At 44.6% G+C, this 20,819-nt stretch overlaps 1 protein-coding gene across 1 annotated transcript in view; it reads right to left on the reverse strand.

The window, feature by feature from the left end:
* Positions 1-20,507, reverse strand: part of FGF12 (fibroblast growth factor 12) — a 216,001-nt gene extending 195,494 nt beyond the window's left edge. The window contains exons 1-2 of the mRNA XM_056498946.1: positions 20,416-20,507; positions 20,168-20,308 (exon numbers count right to left, since the gene is read on the reverse strand). Of these exons, the coding sequence (XP_056354921.1) occupies positions 20,168-20,180 (13 nt within the window). The 5' untranslated portion in view covers positions 20,181-20,308; positions 20,416-20,507. The remainder of the gene's footprint in view (positions 1-20,167; positions 20,309-20,415) is intronic.
* Positions 20,508-20,819: the final 312 nt, after the last annotated feature.

Here is a 20,819-nt window from a genome sequence, read left to right on the forward strand (position 1 = left end):
CAGCATTGTTGCTTCATCCTGGTGCACCAGGATGCTGCTGGAGGTGCCCAAGGTTTTTCAGCATCCCCAGAGGTGTGCACAACTAACCTGCAGCTTGCAGCCTTCCTTCTCCCAGGCAGACAGATGTTGAGTTCAGCTGAAGCTATTAGGGAAGACAAACCAGGTTTCCATGGTTATGGGAGCCTGAGCTACTCATCTCAGGGAAAAATGCAATGCACGAAGCACTGTTAGGAAGCAGCAGAAACAAGGCCAGACTTCTGGGCAGCTGTGTAGAACAGCTCCTTGATGTTTTACATGCAGGCACCAGCACAAAAAACCAACCAAACAACTTTCTTGACAGCCTGGAGATCTGCAGGCTTAGACAGCAGCAGTGTCATACATGTACCACTGCATTTGTGCTGTGATCTGCAGTACAGATGGGCAGGGCTGTTTTTCTGGCCCTTCCTCACCTGGGAGAGCCTTACCACCCTCTAAAGGGGTCCATGCTGCAGGATGAGGCATTTATTTATTACCAGAGAGAATAAATTGTCAATAGATCTGAGCTGCTGGTCTCACAGGCGAGATGAAGCAGGTGCAGGCTGCTCTCTGGGGCACGAATAAAAAGCTTGCACATGAAAACCCCGTGAAGGCAAACTCTGCAGGTGTGAATTTGCAAATCTGTCCCATTAAATTAGAAGGTTTTGGCTCAATGTGCTGCAAAAATACACATAGAAAGCCACAGACCTCTCCCTCCCCTTCTCTGAGCAAAGCTGAACACACTTTCCTTCATGCTGTCCCAAAAGTAAAATGGTTTAGGATCAAAAGCCCGTGCTGCTTCAAACTGAAATGCTGATGAGCTGAGGATGCTGATACAATGTGCAAGTGACAACTGCAGAGCCCCAGCAAATTTCTGAGGCAGTGACTCTCCAGGGCAGGGAACATCACATTCTCAATCCCATTTATGGTGCTAGAATAGCATCACAGCTATGTTAATTCCCAGGCAAGGAAATTATTCTTTCAGAGTGGAATAAAATAGATTTCAGGGTTATTTTGGGAGTTCAGACCAGGGAATCAGTTGATCACCTTTCCCCATTCCCCTGATATTTCTCTCTACAGCTACTGCCTGTCCTGACATCAGAGCAGCCCAGGCTTAGCAGCACCTATGCCAGATAATCAAACTCCACCAACACATTGGAAACCTGTGAATGCTGGGCTGCCAAAGCCTGTGTGAGCAGCAGCCACCCTAGACTGAAGCTCATGACCTTTGCCAGGGCAGGAACCACGTGTTCCACCAGAAATGGCACTGCCCACACACTCCCAGCTTGTTTCACCCCCCCAAGCCACTGCTCCATGGCATAGCACAGGGGTAACAGAGCTGATGAATGCTAAAATAGAGACACTTATCCAATATGGAATCAGATCAACATAAGCCAATTGCTTTTCCACAGTGTTTGACCCTGATCTGGAATTAACAAATCAATTAAAAAATTATTTTCCCTTCTGACAAGAAATGGGCTGTCACCATCAATAATGCTGTATCCTAGTCTCTAGGACTATCCTGAAGAGCACAAAAGGCTTGAAGAGAAGAAACTCAGAAGCATCCAAGAAGGAGGCTTTTTTTCCTATTTCAGGGCAGATTTGGCTGGTATGACCACTCAAGGATGACTTCACTTTCTAAAGAGTCACCTGTGGGACACTAATTTGTTTGACAAATGAGACTCTGTGGGGTGCAAAAACATAAACACATGTACAATGCCAAGGCCATGTTTAGATCCACAGTAAAACTTCTCCAAAGTGCCTAGCTGGAAAATAGGCTTTCACAGATCCATATTCTGTAGGACAAACAATGATTTTGTAATTTCTTAGACCACACCACACTGCATATTATAGCAGACCTAAGCAGTCTCTTCATAACCACACAAAAGAATTGCTGGAGCTCAGCACCTGCCCATCAGGGTGTCTTAGGCAAACTGCTTGCTGAGGCAGACATTTGAGACTACTTAAAATATATTTGCCTTAGCAAGGGTTATTCCTAAACAATTAGTGCCTCTCTCCTCAAGGCTGTACATTATTCATTCAGCTCCTCTGAGGCACCCAAGGAGGATCCAAGATGCACAAATCCTATGGGCAATTCAAACTCAGGCAGAGATCTGATGCTGTTTTCTCTCCAGTAAAACTTTGCTGGCCAAAGGCACCTGAGACTGGCTCGTGAGCTGCTCAAATTGCACGAGGGTTTTTAATTTGTCTAGTCTGCTATTAACTTCAATGACTTGAGTGCCATTAAGTCTCATCTGCTTGACCTTCTCACCCTAAATCCCTGCACAAAAAATGCAGTAATCTGTGCTCCTTGCAACCAAACTTGACCTCTCTTCTCTGTGTTCAAACCAAGTGCATTTTAACAGCAGCTCGCTGCCTTGGGACACTCAGGTGCATCTGCTGTGGTTCCTTTTTCTCTCTTAGGCAGAGATAGGAAGAAAAGCCACACACACACAAAGCACTGCTGCTCAGAGGGGCTGCAGAGTCTCACCAAAGGGAAATGTCCCTTCTCCTACTGAATACAGCTCTCAACTCAGCTTGGCTTTGCCCAGTGATTTGCAGGTCCCTCTCAAACATCCATCCAAGGGCTCTGGATATCCCCACACTTTGATAAAGATAGAATTGGGAAGAAACTGTCCTGCACTGGACAGACAAGGATACCAAATGTCTGTGTCTGCATCCCATTGAGCATCCCTGTTACTGTCTGGCAAAATAGGATGGCTATAAACGAGTGAAGGTTTGGGCTGTCACAGCTGCTTTCTCAAATAACTATGCAGAGACTGAAAGGAAAGGAACTCTAGACCTATCAGATACTTTTCAATACAATCCTTCTGTGTAATGTGCTAATAAGCATAGTGCAAAATAAATCAATAAACCCAAGTAACCAACGGAGGACGGAATTTCTTGATGACAGAAACATCCATTGATGCATTGTTGGTTGAGCTTCAGAAAAGGCCTGGCAAATCTATAAATAGCTATACATAATGCTTCCTGTTCAAAACCAGAACAAGAATGAAGTGCAAATGCAAACTAATCTGTCAGGCTGGTGCCCAGTGACTTGGAGTGCTGGCACACTTTTCTGTCATTCACACATGGCCAGACATTAAGCCAGTGTCTACATGGTTAAACAGCTTTCCAGAAGTAATGTTGGCACAGGGCAAGGCAGCAGTGGAAGCAGGGCTGTGCTGTCCCACAGCACATATCACAGAGCTGACACTTTTGATAGCTGTTCTCTCCCAGCTCTGTGCAGCAGCCAGGGTTTGTCCCACCAGGACAGCAGATCTGGGAGGAGGCAAACCCACCCAGCACAGCCATGCAGCTCCCACACAGCCAGGAGTGAGAACAGCTCCAGGACCAAGGCAGCATCCCACCCTCACCTGCACACCCCAGCCTTTGCTGCAGGGGCTCCCAACCAGGTACTCCCACAAGCAATGGGGAGTTGCCACAGAAAAAAAAAAAAAGTGAGATTGCAGCAGCTGATTGGTCTTGCAGCAGCAGGAGCTCCCAGGAGCTCTGCACTGACTCAGGTAGCTCAGTCTGCAGCCCACAATAAACTTGCTTTTCAGCTTTTCAGCTGTCCCCATGGAGCAAGGACCACTACCCACACCCAGACTGGAGAACAACACTTTACTTTTAATTCACCATCAAAAAGAAAGTATCCAGGGTTTAAACTAATATTCCATGGTCCTGCCAACCTACAGTTCATGCAGGAGTGTACTACAATAACATTCTTTGAAATCATATCTATCCTGAGATTCTGATTGGTTTCTAGGTGAGATTTAACAAAACCAGGGTTTTTTTGGCTTATATAAGAAGCAGCCTGTCACCCAGGTAAAACCTGGAAGATAAATAGCCAGCAGCTGGACCAGATCTACACAAATTTAAGAAATCAAAAGCATACATTGCTTTTTGAAGAAAGCACACACTATAAAACAGTTCTTATCTTGAGCCTTTTCCTTCAAGTTTTGAGAAGTGCCTTAGTATTTGTTTGTTGCTTTTCAATATTATCTAAGCAGAGATTAGACTGCAGTTGATGTTGTGGACATTGTGCATAGATCTTTGAGAAATATCCATCTTCCATACAGAGCAATCAACCATGAGATACTGAATCACTGAGAGTGAACAGTTTCAATTTAGGGTAGAAGCAAAAACTAAATCTGCCCAGATATATCTGTTATTTTCTAAATTAAGTGTAGGCTTTCTAATAAATTACAGTTCATAAAAACTGGGGAACCAGCAAAGCTGTATTATCTTTTCACAAAGTGTATCCTTATGTGTAGGCTACAGAAAAAAACCCACTATGATTTAATATCTCCTTTTCCACAATAGGCAGGAGTATCACCTGCACATACTTCTGAATACTTCCATTTCTACCAATTTCTTGGGATCCAAGGTCCTACTTACAGAAAGGCACATCTTAATGAATGTGCACTGACCTCTCAATCTCTGGCAAAAACACACCTTTAACTCTGCATTATGTAACCATTTCCCTGTACCCCCTGATTTTCCAGCAGGTAACTTGTTTTTGAAGGTGCAATTCAAAGGCTGTCTTTGAAGGATGGGCTGTGCCTCAAAGCACAACCTCCCTGCCTGCCACCCCCAGCAAAGGCATTGCTCTGTCCTCAGAGCAGCCCTCTTCTGAGTCAGGGTCACTCCTTCAGGGAGCCTGATGCTTGGAGGCAGAACCTTTGCAGGCACTGAACTCCAGTTTATAAGGACCACAGTACTCTGGGAATGCTCAGGATGCTGGCAGGTGGAGGAAGAAAGTGAACACCCTAGAGATCCAGCTTTCTCTTAACTCCACAAAAATCTTCTTTTAAGACTAAGAACTGCATCCTTTAATCTCTGTATATCCACTGAGATATTTACATATGAGTCAATAGCAGAAAACATCACATTTTCTTAAAACCCCTAAACCTGAGAATCCTATGTGTTAAAAGCAGGCATAATTACTGTGCTGACTTACTGCTGCTCCATTTCTTTATGCCAAAGGAGGGCAATAATATCCTCACTCAGAGAGGTCATCTGCATATGAACCAGAGCTACAGATGCTTCCTCAACAAGCCCCTGACTTTCTTTATTACCACTATTGAGAATTGTCTTTTGGATTTCTACCCCCACCCCTCCAATTATGCAAGAAAAACTCTGCATTTTCCAACAATGGGACAGTCTCATCAGGGTGACTGCAGTTAAGTGTCATACATGGCCAAATAAAAATGTTCTGCCATCTTCAACTAACTCAAAAATAATTGAAGAATATTTTTAATAAGTTCAGCTGTCTTTCCCTGCTAACACACTGCTTCAAACTTGTGGTTCACACCCCTATTCTCTTAACAAGGTAAAGTCCCTGGAGAACTACATCTTTCACATTGCAATAAGGAGTCTCCCTATTGTTCATTAGAGATAGGAATTTTCTGATGCTCTGGCTCAGAGTACCATGGAAAAGGTGTTTTACTCCTAACTGTGCTAGAATGAGTTTTCCCAGCACTTTCAAGGGTGACCTTGAGTAAGCAGCTCCACTCTGCCTCATTTTCTGTTGTAACATTGATAAAGCTCTTGGCTTCCTTTTTGTAGCACCAATACCCACAAATACAAAGAGTTATGCAACAATTTAGTGTTGTATGGCACAAAGGCTGGCATTTCACCAGGCAGACTAATTTGAGGGGAGGAAAGACTGGAGTCCAGCTGCCAGACTCAGCTCCAGAAGCCATGTGGCATAAGGAAAAATATTGAAGTCTATGAGAATGAAGCTTTTGGGCTCATTTGACAAAACATGAAATGTCACGTGAACACGTGTCACCTGAATATCCTTGAGATACTGATCTAGGTTTAAACAGAAGAATCAAAGCAATTCAATACTGATGAAGTGACTTCAAGTCCCACAAATTCCACCTTCCATCTTTTATTAGTTTGGACAACTTACTAATATTGAAACTTTTGAACTTTTTAGGAAATAGATACTTCAAAAGTTATTCAAGTCTATACCAGAGCTGAAGGCCTTTGCCAATATTTCTAATTAACTCCCAGGACAGTTGATGGGTATACAAGGTGAGCTGCACTACCCCCATAAGGAGCTGTCATTGCTTGTCCCTGACTGGGCTTTGAAACAGAACAAAATGGACCATTTTCAGGAAAAGATTTTGGGTTCTACCCTGTATTGGTGAAATAGCAACATTATTCAAACAGACAGTATCAGGTATGGAGCTTACAGTACCTTTGCTCAAGCACCAGCAGCATAAGATGCTTAAGAGCCTGAGATGCTGACTTGAGATGCACCAGTTCCATTGCTGGCACAGGTGGGAGTGCCAGGACAGCTGTGACTGCAAAAGTCCAAGGGAACATGACAAGACAAATTCAGGAAGAGCACCCACTGATAGAGGTGATTATTGATTTGGGCCTGTCAATGGCAAATGCACACTTCTATGTGACTATTAGTGGTGTGCCCCTGTCAGGGTTTGGTGAGAGGGACCCCTGACTCACTGACCTCTCTGAACAGTCCCAAATACATCCACCACACACAGAAACAGCCAGTTAGTACCTGAGACACTTCAAAATTAAAGCAGCACAACTCTCCCTCCCTTTCCTTCATAGAAAGGTGATTAAAAATAGCCACCCTGTCATAAGCTCACACATCCACGCAGAGCCCTGGGTATTTACCTCCAGCAAAGAGCCATAAGAAAGGAAACAATTACCCAAAGAATAATGTTCTTCCACATCATTTCTCTATGCTACCTTTTATATTACTGCAAATATTTGTCTTTGAAGATCTTTTTCTGCATGAAAAATTAGATTACTGTACGTGAAACCTTTACAGATTATTAAGGCAAACCAACTATACTATTTTAAACTTAAAATACTGTCACTATAATAACTTCATAAAACACGTGTAGATTTTTAAATTAAGAGTGATTATGTATACAATCCATAACATTTTCATAGTTCTATAAAAATCTGATATTTTAAAGCAGTCAATGTTTTATGTAAGAGAGCTCTCTTTTATCCTGAAGGACTTCAGTCCCACCAGGAAGGGCCTATCAATCTGCTCTTCCTAGTAGGAAAAATACAAGCAATATCTTTCACACAGAAGTCTAGTGCACCCTGCAAAATGGTGCAAAAAAATGAACAAGTCCCTCAGTGCTGGTTGATGGAAACCCTGCACATGCAGGACAAACCATGAAGGGGCAGTGACACACACAGGGGTTTGATCACATTCACTCCTAACTTCATTTTCCATTCAAGGGAATTTTCATCCACCAGGCTCACAGCAAACCAGCTATAAAGCAATTATGGGATTGCTATCTTCTGCCATCCCAATGACTGCAAGACTGTATAGCAGGTATTAGAGCTGGCAGCACAGGAGGAAAAAAAGATGTTATGAAATGCCAGGTGATTAGCAATTGTAGCAGAAATGGGAGAACTATGGAGACTGCTACTTCTGTCCCTTCATGTGGGTTTCTGTAAGGGTGTCCTTCTGTAAGGGCCCAGATCAGCCTAGAGAACACAGCACACTTACAGGAATAATTCTCAGACCCCATGATTTCTTGGTGCCTCTGCATCACCACCTTCACCAGGGACAAGAGGCACAGCAGGGACATTACTATCCCTGTGAGACCCACACCAGGTGACTGCCTAAACATACAGGCCATGGCAACAGCTAAGAAAAAACCCCACAGAACACAAGATGTTACAATAGTGATCACCTGAAAGGAGTAAAAAAAAACTAAACAGAGGTGTCCGTGTCTATCCTGCCAAACAGATGCACTTTGATCCTTCTACAGTTTTCAACCACCATTTGGGCTGCTGCAGCACTAAGGCAATGCCTCCAGGCCCAGCACTATGGTCTTACCCACAGTTACTAAACACTGCTGCTCTGCTGCTGAAATGGTGAAAAGCTATTGGGATTCATCATCCAAAAAATAACTAGTAAACTTCAACTTTGCTAGTCACGATGGCAGCTGGCAGGGGATGCATGTCTCCAGTTTAAACTCATCTGAGATGTTTCATGGAACAGTTGTGAGCTATGAACTCCAGAAAAAGGCACAGAGGGAAGCTAACATCACCCCACAAGGCTGGGGGTGCACATGTGCTTTAGTAGTAGCTCAACACCTTTTGGATTAGCAAGAGAAAACAAAACATCAGTGCCCTGGTTTCAGGGCTGCATTACCCACCAATCTTCATTCCACTGAGCAGCATACAAAATTTAAAAGCAATTTCATCACTTAAAATTCAGAGGTAGGATTTAACCCAGGAGTCCTACTGCTCTGTACTGTCTTCTTCCTTATCACCATAAAGATGATTTTTCCCAAGCTCCCTGAGTTCTCTGGCCAACAGCACAACATCAAGAGCTGGATCCAACCACTCCCAAACTGTAAATGCTACCCAGGCAAGGTCTCAATCAGCACTGATATGACACTAAAGCCACACTGGGTTCCTAATACTACTCCTACATAAGGTAATGAAGACCTCAAGCCCAGAGCACACATCAACACACACTGCCCAGACAGCCTCACACTTAAATCCAGAGCCAAAGTCCCTGTGCACAGCAACTCCACTAACCAGAGAGTTCTGTAGCCAGTCTTTCTTTACAGAGTACAGACAAAAGGGGCTAAACCTAAGTGATTGAAAAACTGGTGTATTGAACTTGGCACAGCTGTGTGAAGCTCTGGCTCTCCATCCCCACACTTTTTTGCCAGCATGGGTTGAGCTGAGAGCCAAGGGGTTTCTCTTCCAGAGGAGCAAGAACTGATTTATTGCCTCATGTAGCTGTAATTAGCCCCTCCAGGAACAGAACTGACAGTCGAATATGTCTTTCAGCAAAAAAGAAGGATCCAATATCAGACCCATCCAGGTTTGTCTTTTATGAAGGAAGCTCACAGAGTTCACTGCCCGTGCTGTGATATTTCTGGATTGCTCCATCATTATCTGGGGTCATAATTAGAGACAAGCTGATTGTATTTTCCCCTCAAGGAGGTACATGAGCTTTTCAATTTATTACCCTCAGGGCATTCAGCAGTCATTGGCTGATAGCCACTTTGGTCACTATTTCTGGGACCAAGCAGCACCACTGTAAATACGTGGAGTTCACAGCCATCAGTGCCAGCTGGGGCTATTCTGGGACATGGGGTGAAAGTTCATAAAACAAGACAGCACAATGTGGAATGAATGCTGCTTTTTTGGTAAATCTACAAGATAATCATATATCAAGAAAAGGTCACATCTTCATGGAACTAAGGAGTTTCACATGGCCTTGCATGACATTTGAGCCAATAACCATTGGCAAAGAATGGGCAGAACGTTTGCAGCTGGTATCTTCTGCACAGAAATATGTGATATAGTCAATTGTAACACTTGCAATTTAGTGATCAGTTCTGTTGAACTGTCCTGAGAAATCCTAGGGAAGAAGTAAGTTTTAAAGCCTTCAAGAACTCATTGCTGTTTATTATGGTTATTAGTATTAATAACCATAACAGAAAATAATAATATTTTCCCCAATGGAGATAATTTCAAAACAACTTCAAACTAACATGTTACTTAGAACTGAAATTCAGTATTTTCAAAGGGAACAATACACAGGCTTTTCTGATGATGTCTCTCCTTTCTGGCAAACAGACTGTGTCTCTTTTACAAAGGAAGTCAAAATGAAAACCTAGAACAAACTATTTCTCCCAACAACTTAAGCTCCATACTTCAGCAGATAGAAGATGTGTAAAGTTGATTAGGGAAATAGTACAAAAGCTAAAAACAGTGATAAAGCTTTATGGCCCAGATGTGCCTTCACCTGGAAGGGCCTTAAGAGCATCCCATGAAATCCCCAATTCCTCAGAAATCTGTAAGAGTTGGCTATTGTGGCACCTCCTTCCAAAAACAGCACACTGTAAAATTGTTCAGCTTACAAACATGAGTTTACTGACAGCTGTGCTGTTTATACTACCACAGGTGTTGGCAAACTCTGGTAAATGTAAGGCAGGATCCATCAGAAAGTGCAGAATCCAGGAAGCCCTTGACTGGCCTGGATGGTAAGGGAAATACTGGGTCCAATCCAACTCAGCACAGAAATCTCAGAAAATTGGATTTTCTGCAAAACAGATCTGATTTTTAGGCAGCTCCACTGCAAACAGAAGGGAAAAGAGGTAGATGCTTAACTTCAGTGTTCCTAACAGACAGACAGCCCAAAATGTCCTGCCTTAAGCTCTGCTAGCACACTGACTCCCCCTAAGGCTGACATCCCAGACACTCAAGGGGAGGGACTGTCCATAGGCAGGGAAATCTCACAAGACAAAGTCCTCACACATGAGGAGACAGGATGGAGACCCAAGCACATCTGCTGGGTGCCATGGGCAGGCTCCAAGCCAAAGCCCAACTTACAGAACTGATGTGAAGGTACAGGCAAGGTCTGAAATGGGAGATATCCACCCACATGGTCCTAATTTTCTCCAAGCCAATTGCCCACCACAGCCACTTTAAAGATCAGCTGGAGCCACAGTCAGGACTTTCTTTGGTTTGGATTACCAAATCACCATGCAGCTTCTGGGTAATTCAGCTGACTTCAGGAATACAAGAGCAGGAAGGCAGCTGTGCACCAGCCCTACCCTTGAGATTACTGAGCATAAAACTCATGCTTCCCATGAGCATAAATGCTTTTCAGTGGTGGTGATGCCAGCTATGACAGTGCTGAGATTCAGCAAGACTCTTCTGGATTCACTGCTCCTGAAAACCTTTGAATAAAAAAGGAGCTGCCTGTGTTTCCATACATACAGCAGTATGTCTGTAACGGGCCATCCATCCAAAAATTCCCACTGTTTGGCTGCACAGCACAGAGCACTGCTTGCACTAGAAGATCCCCTTGCATGCAAAGCTCAGCATCAGCCTCAATGCCCTGTTCTCAATTTCACAGATAGCAGAGCATGAGGTTAAATTCTGCACTCAGATCTGCTGTCATCATCCTTAGGGCGGTGCCACAGAAAGGACAATTTAACCAAAAACAGTATTTTCTTACTATAAATAATTAAGATTTTAAACACACACTGTTCTTTGTCTCTGTATAATGCCCACAGCTATATGCTTTAGTATGTCAGGCTTGTCCTCACTATTTCTGGGAATGTTCTAATCAAAGGAAGTGGGAAATTCATCCCTAATGCCTTTTTTCCCCTGCTTTTTTACAGGAAATAAAAAACCCCACAAAGTCCTGCTGTTCCTGGATGTTAATATTTTTTTTGAGAGGGTAATGCACTAAAAACACTTTTTAGGTCTGAGAGCCTGGAATGCATGTTACTGAGAGATGAATCCTGCAAATAAAACTGACAGGTAAATCTAGATATCTGGCACTATGTTTAGTAGCAATGGCAGAGACATGTCTCAGCACAGAGCCACTTGTTGTAAGGATAATTCATAGCCATTTGTAAGATGGGGTGGATAATCTGACTTTTGAAGATACCATATAGCAATTTTAATAGCAGCTGCTAACACAAATCCCTCAAGGCCATATAATCTGTACCAATAAAGTAAATTGCCTTCAAAGTGGCAGGAAGAAAGTAAAAGGTAAATAAGCCACAAAAGTTTGTTATTTTAGTATCCCCTTGAACCATTACAATATGACTTCTTTAAACCTTTCCTACTTCTTCAATAGTTAATAATCAAGGTCTAAAGGCAGTTAAATAGGTCTTACACCATTTAATTAGTATTATTTCCTTTGTTTTCAGTTCAGTAAGGCATTAGAGACTTGGCCTTGCCTACTGACCAAATGGGGCATTTATCTACACAGTGCAAATCAAGAACAGCTCCATGTACTTCATTTAAAATCTTGACTGAAAGAGGAGACTCAAGACAGTAATTTTTAAACTTCTCTGCTGATTCCCCCAGCACTTCTCATATTGCAACAAAATGGTTATAATTTGCAGTATGATATTTCTCCACTGGGGCACACTGATAGGAATAAAAAGTTTAAAAATTAACAGATGACTTTGTCAATGCAATTATTTGATAATGTATGGCACCAGCTAACGGGCAGTCTCCAAAACCCAGGAGCACTGGTCAATACTAAAAGGGAATATGAATTCAAGGCCAGAAAATATCTCAAAAGCTCACATTCAGTTTTCAAAGAGATCAAATAAGCTAAAAATATAAAAAGCAGGTCTTGCTAAGAAATCTTATTCTACTGTCAACCCAGTTATGCTGCAATGGCTTGTTAGTATCAAATTAGGAAATCCAAGTCTCCCTTCATGTATAATTAACTTTTTTTCTCCCTCCATTTACTAGAAGGTGCTGGATTCTACATTTTTCCTCATTTTGTTGGCATTACTGCTGTTCCTCTGTCACTTACAGTATGGTAGAGCCACTAGCATGTATAAGACTAAATTCAGGGCTATTCTAAAGGGGCAGAGAAATGGACATTTCTGCATCATAGCAAGCACAGTGTGTGCAAAGATTCTCAAGCAGAGAATTAATTCATACAGTATGCCTTCTCCTTGAAAACATTCAGAAAACTAAACTGAATCTTAAAATAATATCTATGATGAAACAATAATTCTGAATACATAGAATATTTCTAAAGCCATTGCTGCAAAATATTCTTAACAAGTTGCATACTCACTGAAGTGCTCCCCCAAAATATATATTCAGGGCTGCACATAAATAAATTATGAAGCTCTGAGGGCTTTCTTTCAAATAACTTTATTCCACTCTGCTCAATTTCACACAGGTTTGATTTTCCAAACTGCACAGACACCTATAATTCCACTCCACCCCAAACAAACCACAGCCAAACAACTACCACCACATCTGGATCTTGCTTTTCAATGCCCCAAGTAATGATAAACACAAAAATGAGAAGGAAGCAGAGATCAGTGTGCCAATGGGATGGAGGAAGAGGCAAGGTCCACAATCTGGAACCAGAGAGCTCAAACTCCTCAGTAGGGTCATGTCAGAGACCAGCATCAACTGGAAGGTCCCTCAGGGTCTCCAGTTCCACAGTTTCTTGCATAGTGACTATCACAACATTTAAGCACACCCATCCTACCAATAAACTTGTCTGCCTGGACTTGGAGAGAAAAATAAACAATGATAATAGCACTTTGTACTGGAGTGAGCATTGCACACAACTCTGTGACCAGATGGGCCTCCTCATCCTGAAGGAGCCTTCCTGCTTGTCAGCATCTTTTGGAAATAGCATTAAATGCTAGGAAAGTGTTTTTGCATTAATAATACATTCTCAGTGACTGAGAAGGAAGGCTACTTTCCTTCATTATACCAGTAAGACATTCAGCACTTCTGCTGAATTTATGAAGAAAATCCAAGTAGCAACATTCAGCAAATTAACCTTACTTATTGAAGGTTGGTGGCAGATAAAGCCACCCTTAAGCCAGCCTCCAGTTCTGAAACACAGAAGGAAGAAGCCCAGCTCAGGGAAGGAAAAAAAAACAACAAAAAAAACCCCACAGTTTTCCAAATTAGAAATGCTGTTCCATGCTTCCCTGATTTCTTGCTTTGCACACGCTATTAAAAATAGCAGGCAGAAACGCCTTACTTCTCCAAGTGCACATCCTGCTGCACACACAGCCTCCCTCGGCCACGCCGCAGGAGCAGCCATCATCTCCAGCCACAAGAGCTCTACTGGAACATGGCAACACCAAAAATGCTTTCACTCCATCTGAGGAAAAAAGCCATGGCTTTCAATGTGCATCCCCACATAAGTATCAAATCATAAGGTTCATCCAACCTGAGACTTGGGAGAAGAAACTCAATGAATCAGCCTGATGATTTGTAGTCTTATTGACTATAAAGAACACTTTGAAAAAGTGGGGATATAGGAGCTTTATTAAAAGGAAACATCCTTGTATCACTGACAGGAAAATAGTCAAGTTTTTCTTCAATCATTTTAAGCATAGCAGCATTACTAAAGTCTTTATACTTTGAGTGAAAGCATTAATTACTATACCCATCAGGAATATTTTTCATTGTCAAATTGCCTTTTACCATGCTAATAAACACCATAATTTGCATGTAAAAATTAATAATGTTACCTCATTTATAGGTCAAAACACACAGACTAAAATAGTTTCTGCAATTCTCCCTAAATAACTAGCTCTTGCATATCAAGTTTTATGGCACATTAGAAATGAGTGCAATTCAGACAAGATTTGAATAGCTGAGTAGATAGAGAGGGAAAGATAAGAGCAAATAAGAAAAATCTTGTGGTAAGCTAAGCCTTAAAAGAAGCTTGCAAAAAAAAAAAAAAAAAAATCACTGTTTTTTTTTTAATTTCTGGACTCCATGTGACCTAGGGATGAAACAGCTGTATGCAGGTCATTACTCAAAGTGTCCACAGATTATGCTTCCAGCCACTCTGTGTATAAATGGTATGTCAGAACAACTGAACGCATTAAAAATAATCATGTGCAATTACTCTCCTATTTCATTCAGTCTAAATGCAACATCCACAGCTCCCATGTAACTTGTGAAAATGGGTTGAAGGATTTGGGTATTTTCATAAGAGCCTGATGACCAAGTCCTGCATCAATTTTTATAAGATTTAAGAAAATTATTAGGATCCTCTTCCCAACCTGTGTTTAGTAACATGGTGGGTTTGTTGGTATGGAGAACTGTGAGCATGGCCACTTACTTTTCACTCTTAATTACCTGCTTGAGCATGATAGAGGCCTGTTAGAGCAAAGATGCTTCCTGGTACCATATCTACTTCCCTCAGCATCACACGGGGTGATCCAACTTCATTTAGAAGTTGCAGATACCCATCCACAGTATTTCAGCAGCTACCAAACATTGGTTAATAAAAGTATTGGACTGCTACCTGCTCTTCTAGGTGGCAGCAAATAGCCAAGGTTGGCTCATTTTACAGGAGCCACACAGCAACCCAAGCTCTTATCTTTGAGCCCTCCCAGGACAGTCATATTTGCACTGAGTTTAATGTGATCTCTGAAGCAATGGGAACAGACATGTCTCTCCCTTTCTGAAATGCATTAGAGAAAAGCAAGACTGCAGTGCTACCTTAGTGCCTGATACTCCTCTTTTAGTGGAGACTGAGTCTGAAGCACCAAAATAATCTTTCACAGCACCCCACTCCAGCCTCAGGGATAAGGTGTTAAGGTCAGGCAACCAAAGCGTTCCCCTGCTATACAGAAAGCTGATACCTACATTGAAATGCACAGCCTGGGGCATGCGGGGGAGAGAAAAAAAAAGATCAGGCCTTTTATTTACCTCCCCAAATCTGCTTCCCTGTGTCAAACTTCCAGCAGCCAGTTTGAGACCTGCTGGCCTCAGTGACATGCCCTGGATCTCACACAGCACATCACTGTGAGAGGCTGAGAACATGGAGCTGCCTCCTTTATGGAAAAAGCACTGCTCAAAGAAGCCTCCAACTACCTTGACAGAGTATTCCCAAAAAAAAAGAAAAGTTTTGTAACAAAAATAATGGTGCCACTATTTTGTTTGCATTACAAACAAGCACCTAAGATGGTTTGTGTGACCCAAACTTTCCCAAAGGAACCTGCACTACTCCAACACATGTGTGACAGCATGTGCTGCAGACTCACCTCTAACAAACACAGGCCATGTCAGGAAGGTGTATGATGGGGTACAGTTTGACATGAGCATCTCAGACAGCTGCAGGACATGAACTATGTCTTGGATCTTTAAGATCTTCCTTTGATTGCTGAAGAAAGCCACAAAGGTGGGAACAGTGCACAGTAACCTCCAGAACTTCATGTTCTCACTTGCCACCCTCTCTCACCTTGTCCACAAAGTCTGTCTTCAATCCTAACATTCACCAGCTCTGGTTGGGTTTTGATCACAAGTTCTTCAAGGTGAAGATCCTGTCCTTTCCAGGCATAGCATGCAGGCAGCTGCACAGACCAAGCAGCTCCACAATGCTGGGCTGGCCAAGGAGGCTTCAGAGCACCTCTGGTGGGACAAGATGGATCAAACCACTCTCACACATTCTCACACTCACAGGACAGCACAATGCAAAGAACTCAAACCTCTCTGCCAGATCCAGGAAGGGAAACTCTGTGCCCTGAGTAAATGGGACCTTCCACTTAAAGGTCTGAACATCCCATGTCTATGAACAGCAGCATTGAGGCTTTTCTACAAAGCAAAAATTTTGCTCCCAGCTTTGCAACTGGGAAGAGAACATGACTCAGGTAGCACTACTGTGGCAGCATCTGCCTAGGACAGTCACACTGCAGAGATGTCCTCTGCAGACATCTCCTCAAAGCCCTGCTGCTTTGGGACCCTGAGAAGAAGAGAGTTGTAAGGCCAGATTTCCTGGCTTCTCCCACACAGCCTGCTGAGCATGAGGATGTGTCCTGTGGGAAGACCTGCTGCATGGAGAATGTCTCCCCAACAGGGCAGGATCATGCCAAGAGCATCTCCACATCTTTGCTAACATGCCTCAGCTTTGCTGTCCCCATAGACCAGCTGACAAGAGCAAGTCCTGCTTTATTTCCTAGCTAATAGCATGCATCCTATGCTGAAAGCAGCCTGCCCTGCACCCAGGCAGTGAAACCACCCCAGAGCCACCAGTGCCCAGCACTGACCTCCAGGCATAGCAAGAATTGGCTGGGCCCCTGAGGAAGCTTCAGGCAAGCAGCCTGTCCCCCACAACACTGACACATCAAGACCCCAATCCCCACTTCAGGCAAGATATAGGTAGCAATCTGTGTTTTCTAGCAGGGAGGGAGAACGTGATTTCTGTGTTTTCAGGAGCACAGAAAAGGATATCACACCTTCAGAGGAAGGCAGCTCTCCCTGCAGCAAGGCTAGTCTGCAGTCCCTCTCTGCTCCATCCAGAAGCCCAGGGATCCATTCCACACTGTGCAGATTGACTCTTGTTCGGCTGATTTCTTCTCCAGCCTCTGAGTCTGAACATCACTGCATGACGTTCCTTCCTCTGCTAAGCATCTTTCTAACTGAGACTGAAGAATCTGGCAAACAACCAAGTATTCTTTAACCTCCACATTAACTATAGTTAGCTTTGTCAAAGCCCAGCTCCCGGGATGCCTGGTGTGGTGTCGCTTACTGCTGCAGCCTACAGGAACTGCTGTAGTGGCGAGATCCAGAGAACAGGGATCAGGTAGCAGATGCAACACACTGCTCTCACCCACAGTGCTCTCCATCCCCCCACTGCCTAATGAGCTTTGGGAACAGCTACAACTTTTAAGCTCCTTACTTCTGCAAAAGGTTTGCAGAGAGAGAATGTGCAGAACAAAGTCAGTCAGAGAAGCTGTAAGTTAGATGAGGCCAAATGCTACTTTTAGATCAGCAAGATGTGTTAGTAACATTGCAGCTCCATAGAGTGTTATTTATCTTTTAGGCATGGTGAAGAGATAGAGATGTTTGGCTCCAGCCAGCTTTGTGTGCTGGAAGATGGCACAGGCTGCACTACCTCCTCAAACCTCAACAGAACCCTCTTGGCTTGTACTCTTACTCTTACAGTCCTAACAGCAAAGTCCTTAGTCCCACATCCCACTGCACAAAAACTAGGGTATGTCTTTCTCCCCTCATTCTCGTGAAGAAGTCCAACCAGTGAAATCAGCTATGGCTGCTCTGAGCAGAGCCAGAGATGGTTCCTTAGCCCATTTTGTACAGCAGACTGCAGGCTTTGCAAAGCACCAGCTCCAGCCATATTCAGACAACCAAGTTCTACTGATGGCAAATCCTATGCTGAAATGTCCACAGCATTCATCAGGGATAGCTGAATTCAGGGACCAGACGGCAGGTTTTCTTAAACAGACTTTATGTTGCTTAATATAGCACACACTCTTCCCCAGTATCTGCACAACACTGAGCTGGAGACGTTCTGAGATTTGCACTGAGGAAGAGTGGATGGGTGGGAGAAAGGCTGCAGGAGGAAACATTTAAAAAGCAAGAGATGACTTTGAAGAAACATCATCTGCAAGCAACAATCTCCTAACGGAGGACTCGCAATGCAGAGGCCTGGTTAGTAATGAAAACAAAATGTAAACCAGTGCCTAGTTAGGCAATGCAGCTGCAAATCCATCCAGGATTAGTCTCAAAAGCTGAAGACGTGAAGAGTTTAGTCTGGCTCATCGCTTTCCTCTGGGGACACGTCCTGCACTGTGCCTCACTGTACATCTACACAAAACTGCTCCGTGAGACCTGAGCACCACAGGCCTTCTCATGCCACTCCAACAATGAGTTACAAAAATTACTTCAGTGCCAACACAACTGGATCCCTGCCATGAAAAGACTTCCTTTGCCTTCTCATTTCTTCACTGAGATGCCAAAGTTCCTTGTGTATTTCCTTTAAGGTCATACCTGCTTTGGACCTGTCCCATTTTGTTACCTTGACTTCTGCTGGGTTTGCTCTCAACAGCCCTTCTTTTTACATTGACAGAGGAAACACAGAAAGTAGTTGTTCCCTTCCTCTACCCCATGAAGGAGAATCTCTAGCAACAGCAAAATGCTCAGAAATTTTTGCATAAAAATGAGTAGTGTCTCTTGCACTTGCCTCCTTCCCACTACCCCTTCCACCAAAGCCAAGCACCTGGAAACATGGACTGCTGTGGAGCCCATCTTGCAACTAATAAACACAAGTACCAGCAGCCCCAAAATCTGCCTCATCAGACACTCACTGCCAGTTCAGGCAGCAACTGCAGCGTAGCAGTCACTGTTTGCACAGGACAGCAGCTGGACAGCCCTCCTTCTGGAAATGCTCTGGCCACCAGCTACCTGGACCCTTGTTCTATTGCAGATGTTTCCTTCCTGCTCCCTGCACAACTCCTCCAGCCACACGAGCTCCATCTGAAGTTCCACGGAGAGCCTTTTGCCTGCCCACATAGTATATGACATGCAGTGTGTTCTACTGAAGTCAGTCCTTTTGTTTCACATCAAGGCAAGTACCAGCAGGACACTCAAAAGGCAACGGGAGCCCATCTCAGGTTAACTGTGAAAACAGCACGGATGGTAAAAAAGTATCTTTAAGGCTAACATGACTGCTGTGAGATTTTTAATTTAAGTAAAGTCTTCGCAGATATGCTTTCTTAAGAGGCACTTACCTGTCCCCAAGCCCTGGTATGTCTGTTGATCACTGCCCACAAGAAACTGTACTTTATAGGACATACTGCCTCCTTATGATTGAAATAGCTTCCTTCCTTAATCAGCATATAATCAGATATTCCCACACAGGAGAACTATAGCCCTGATTGACAAGATAGTTACAAAAATAAACCTGGGGTTTAAATATAGCTTGCTCATCTCCCTGGAAGGTATGTAGTATTGTGTTATACAAGTCTACCATAATTTTCCTTGAATTAATGCAGTCCATCCTGCCCCACTGCCTCGATCACTATCAATTAAACTGCTGGCAGGTTTGTGTTATACAGGAGAGCTGGCTGCTACGTTGGGAGGGAATGGCAACTCGCCTTTCCTCTGCATGGACTGACTTACCATCAGTATTTCATTGGCAATTAACACGGACAGGTTTTGAGTTCACGTACCAGTTGAATGTGTGGTTGCCAATGCAATTGTAAAGGTGGATGGGTAAATAAGTGTGCAGGACCACACAGCTATGCATGGAAATAAAATGCATATGTTCAACCTGAAGGGATATACGTGGATGAGATATCTCTGTATGCAAACACACAGGCAAGATTTAATTATCTCCTCTTTCTAGGGTGGACAGTTCAATTGCACAATACTCATTGCATTTCTTCGAATCTATCAGGATGTTCTGATGTATTAAATATGCAATGTAACGAGGACAGAGCTATATAGCCCTAATCTCGTTTTAGAAAAAAAAAAGAAAAAAAAAAGAAAAATCAGATTTTTTTTTATTTTGTTTTCTAAACCCATTCTAATCATAAAATGCTTTTCATCTGTTAAAAAACTCCCCGTTGCTGACTGGCTAAAAAACACGGGACAGACCTCATATTTATTATGCAAATCCTTAGCATTAAGAAAACAAATCACCAACTAACATCTGTCTCGCCCTAAAGGAAAATAAATTAAAAAACCAGCCACCCTTCCGCCGAGTCCCTACGCAGCGGGCCGAGCACCCCGCGGGATCGGCTCCCCGCCGGTGCTGCAATGTCCCCAGCACAGCGGCAGCCTCGGCCGCCCGGCCCCGCACCAGCCCGGCCACTGCGGTCCTTGCGCCGCCGCCCCCCCGCGCCCGACCCACCTTTCCCTTCCATCGCGGAGCCTTGCGAGCGCCGGCAACTTGCGGGAAGACGCGCACCCTCCTCAGCCGAGAGCCCGGCGGGCAGAGCCGGCGGCCGCTGCCTCGCTCCGCGGTGGGGACGGCGCTGTCACAGCCCCGGAGCTGCAAGCAAGCAAGCGGCGGGGGGGGTTCGGCGTGAGCGGCCGGGCCCCCCGCAGCGCCGGGCTCGGGGCGCGGAGCGGGGCGCGGCGCGGGGGGAGCGGCGTTACCTGCGGCCGGCGGAGCTGTCCCTGGCCGAGCGGTGCTGCGGGGGCGAGTGGCTCCGCGGCCCGCCGCGCTGCCTGGCACCGCCCGCATGCGCGCCCCGCCCGCGCCCCGCCCCCGCACCGCGGCACCGCCGGGCCCGGCTGCGGGATGCGCCCGGTACCGCGCACCGGGATGCGGGATGCGCCCGGTACCGCCGGGCCCGGCTGCGGGATGCGCTCGGTACCGCGCACCGGGATGCGGGATGCGCCCGGTACCGCCGGGCCCGGCTGCGGGATGCGCTCGGTACCGCGCACCGGGATGCGGGGTGAGCCCGGCACCGCGCACCGGGATGCGGGGTGAGCCCGGCACCGCGCACCGGGATGCGCTCGGTACAGCGCACCGGCTCCGGCCGCGCCGCCCCGTCCTG

The sequence above is a fragment of the Oenanthe melanoleuca genome, chromosome 9, assembly GCF_029582105.1.
Source record: "Oenanthe melanoleuca isolate GR-GAL-2019-014 chromosome 9, OMel1.0, whole genome shotgun sequence".
Classification (NCBI taxonomy): Eukaryota; Metazoa; Chordata; class Aves; order Passeriformes; family Muscicapidae; genus Oenanthe; species Oenanthe melanoleuca.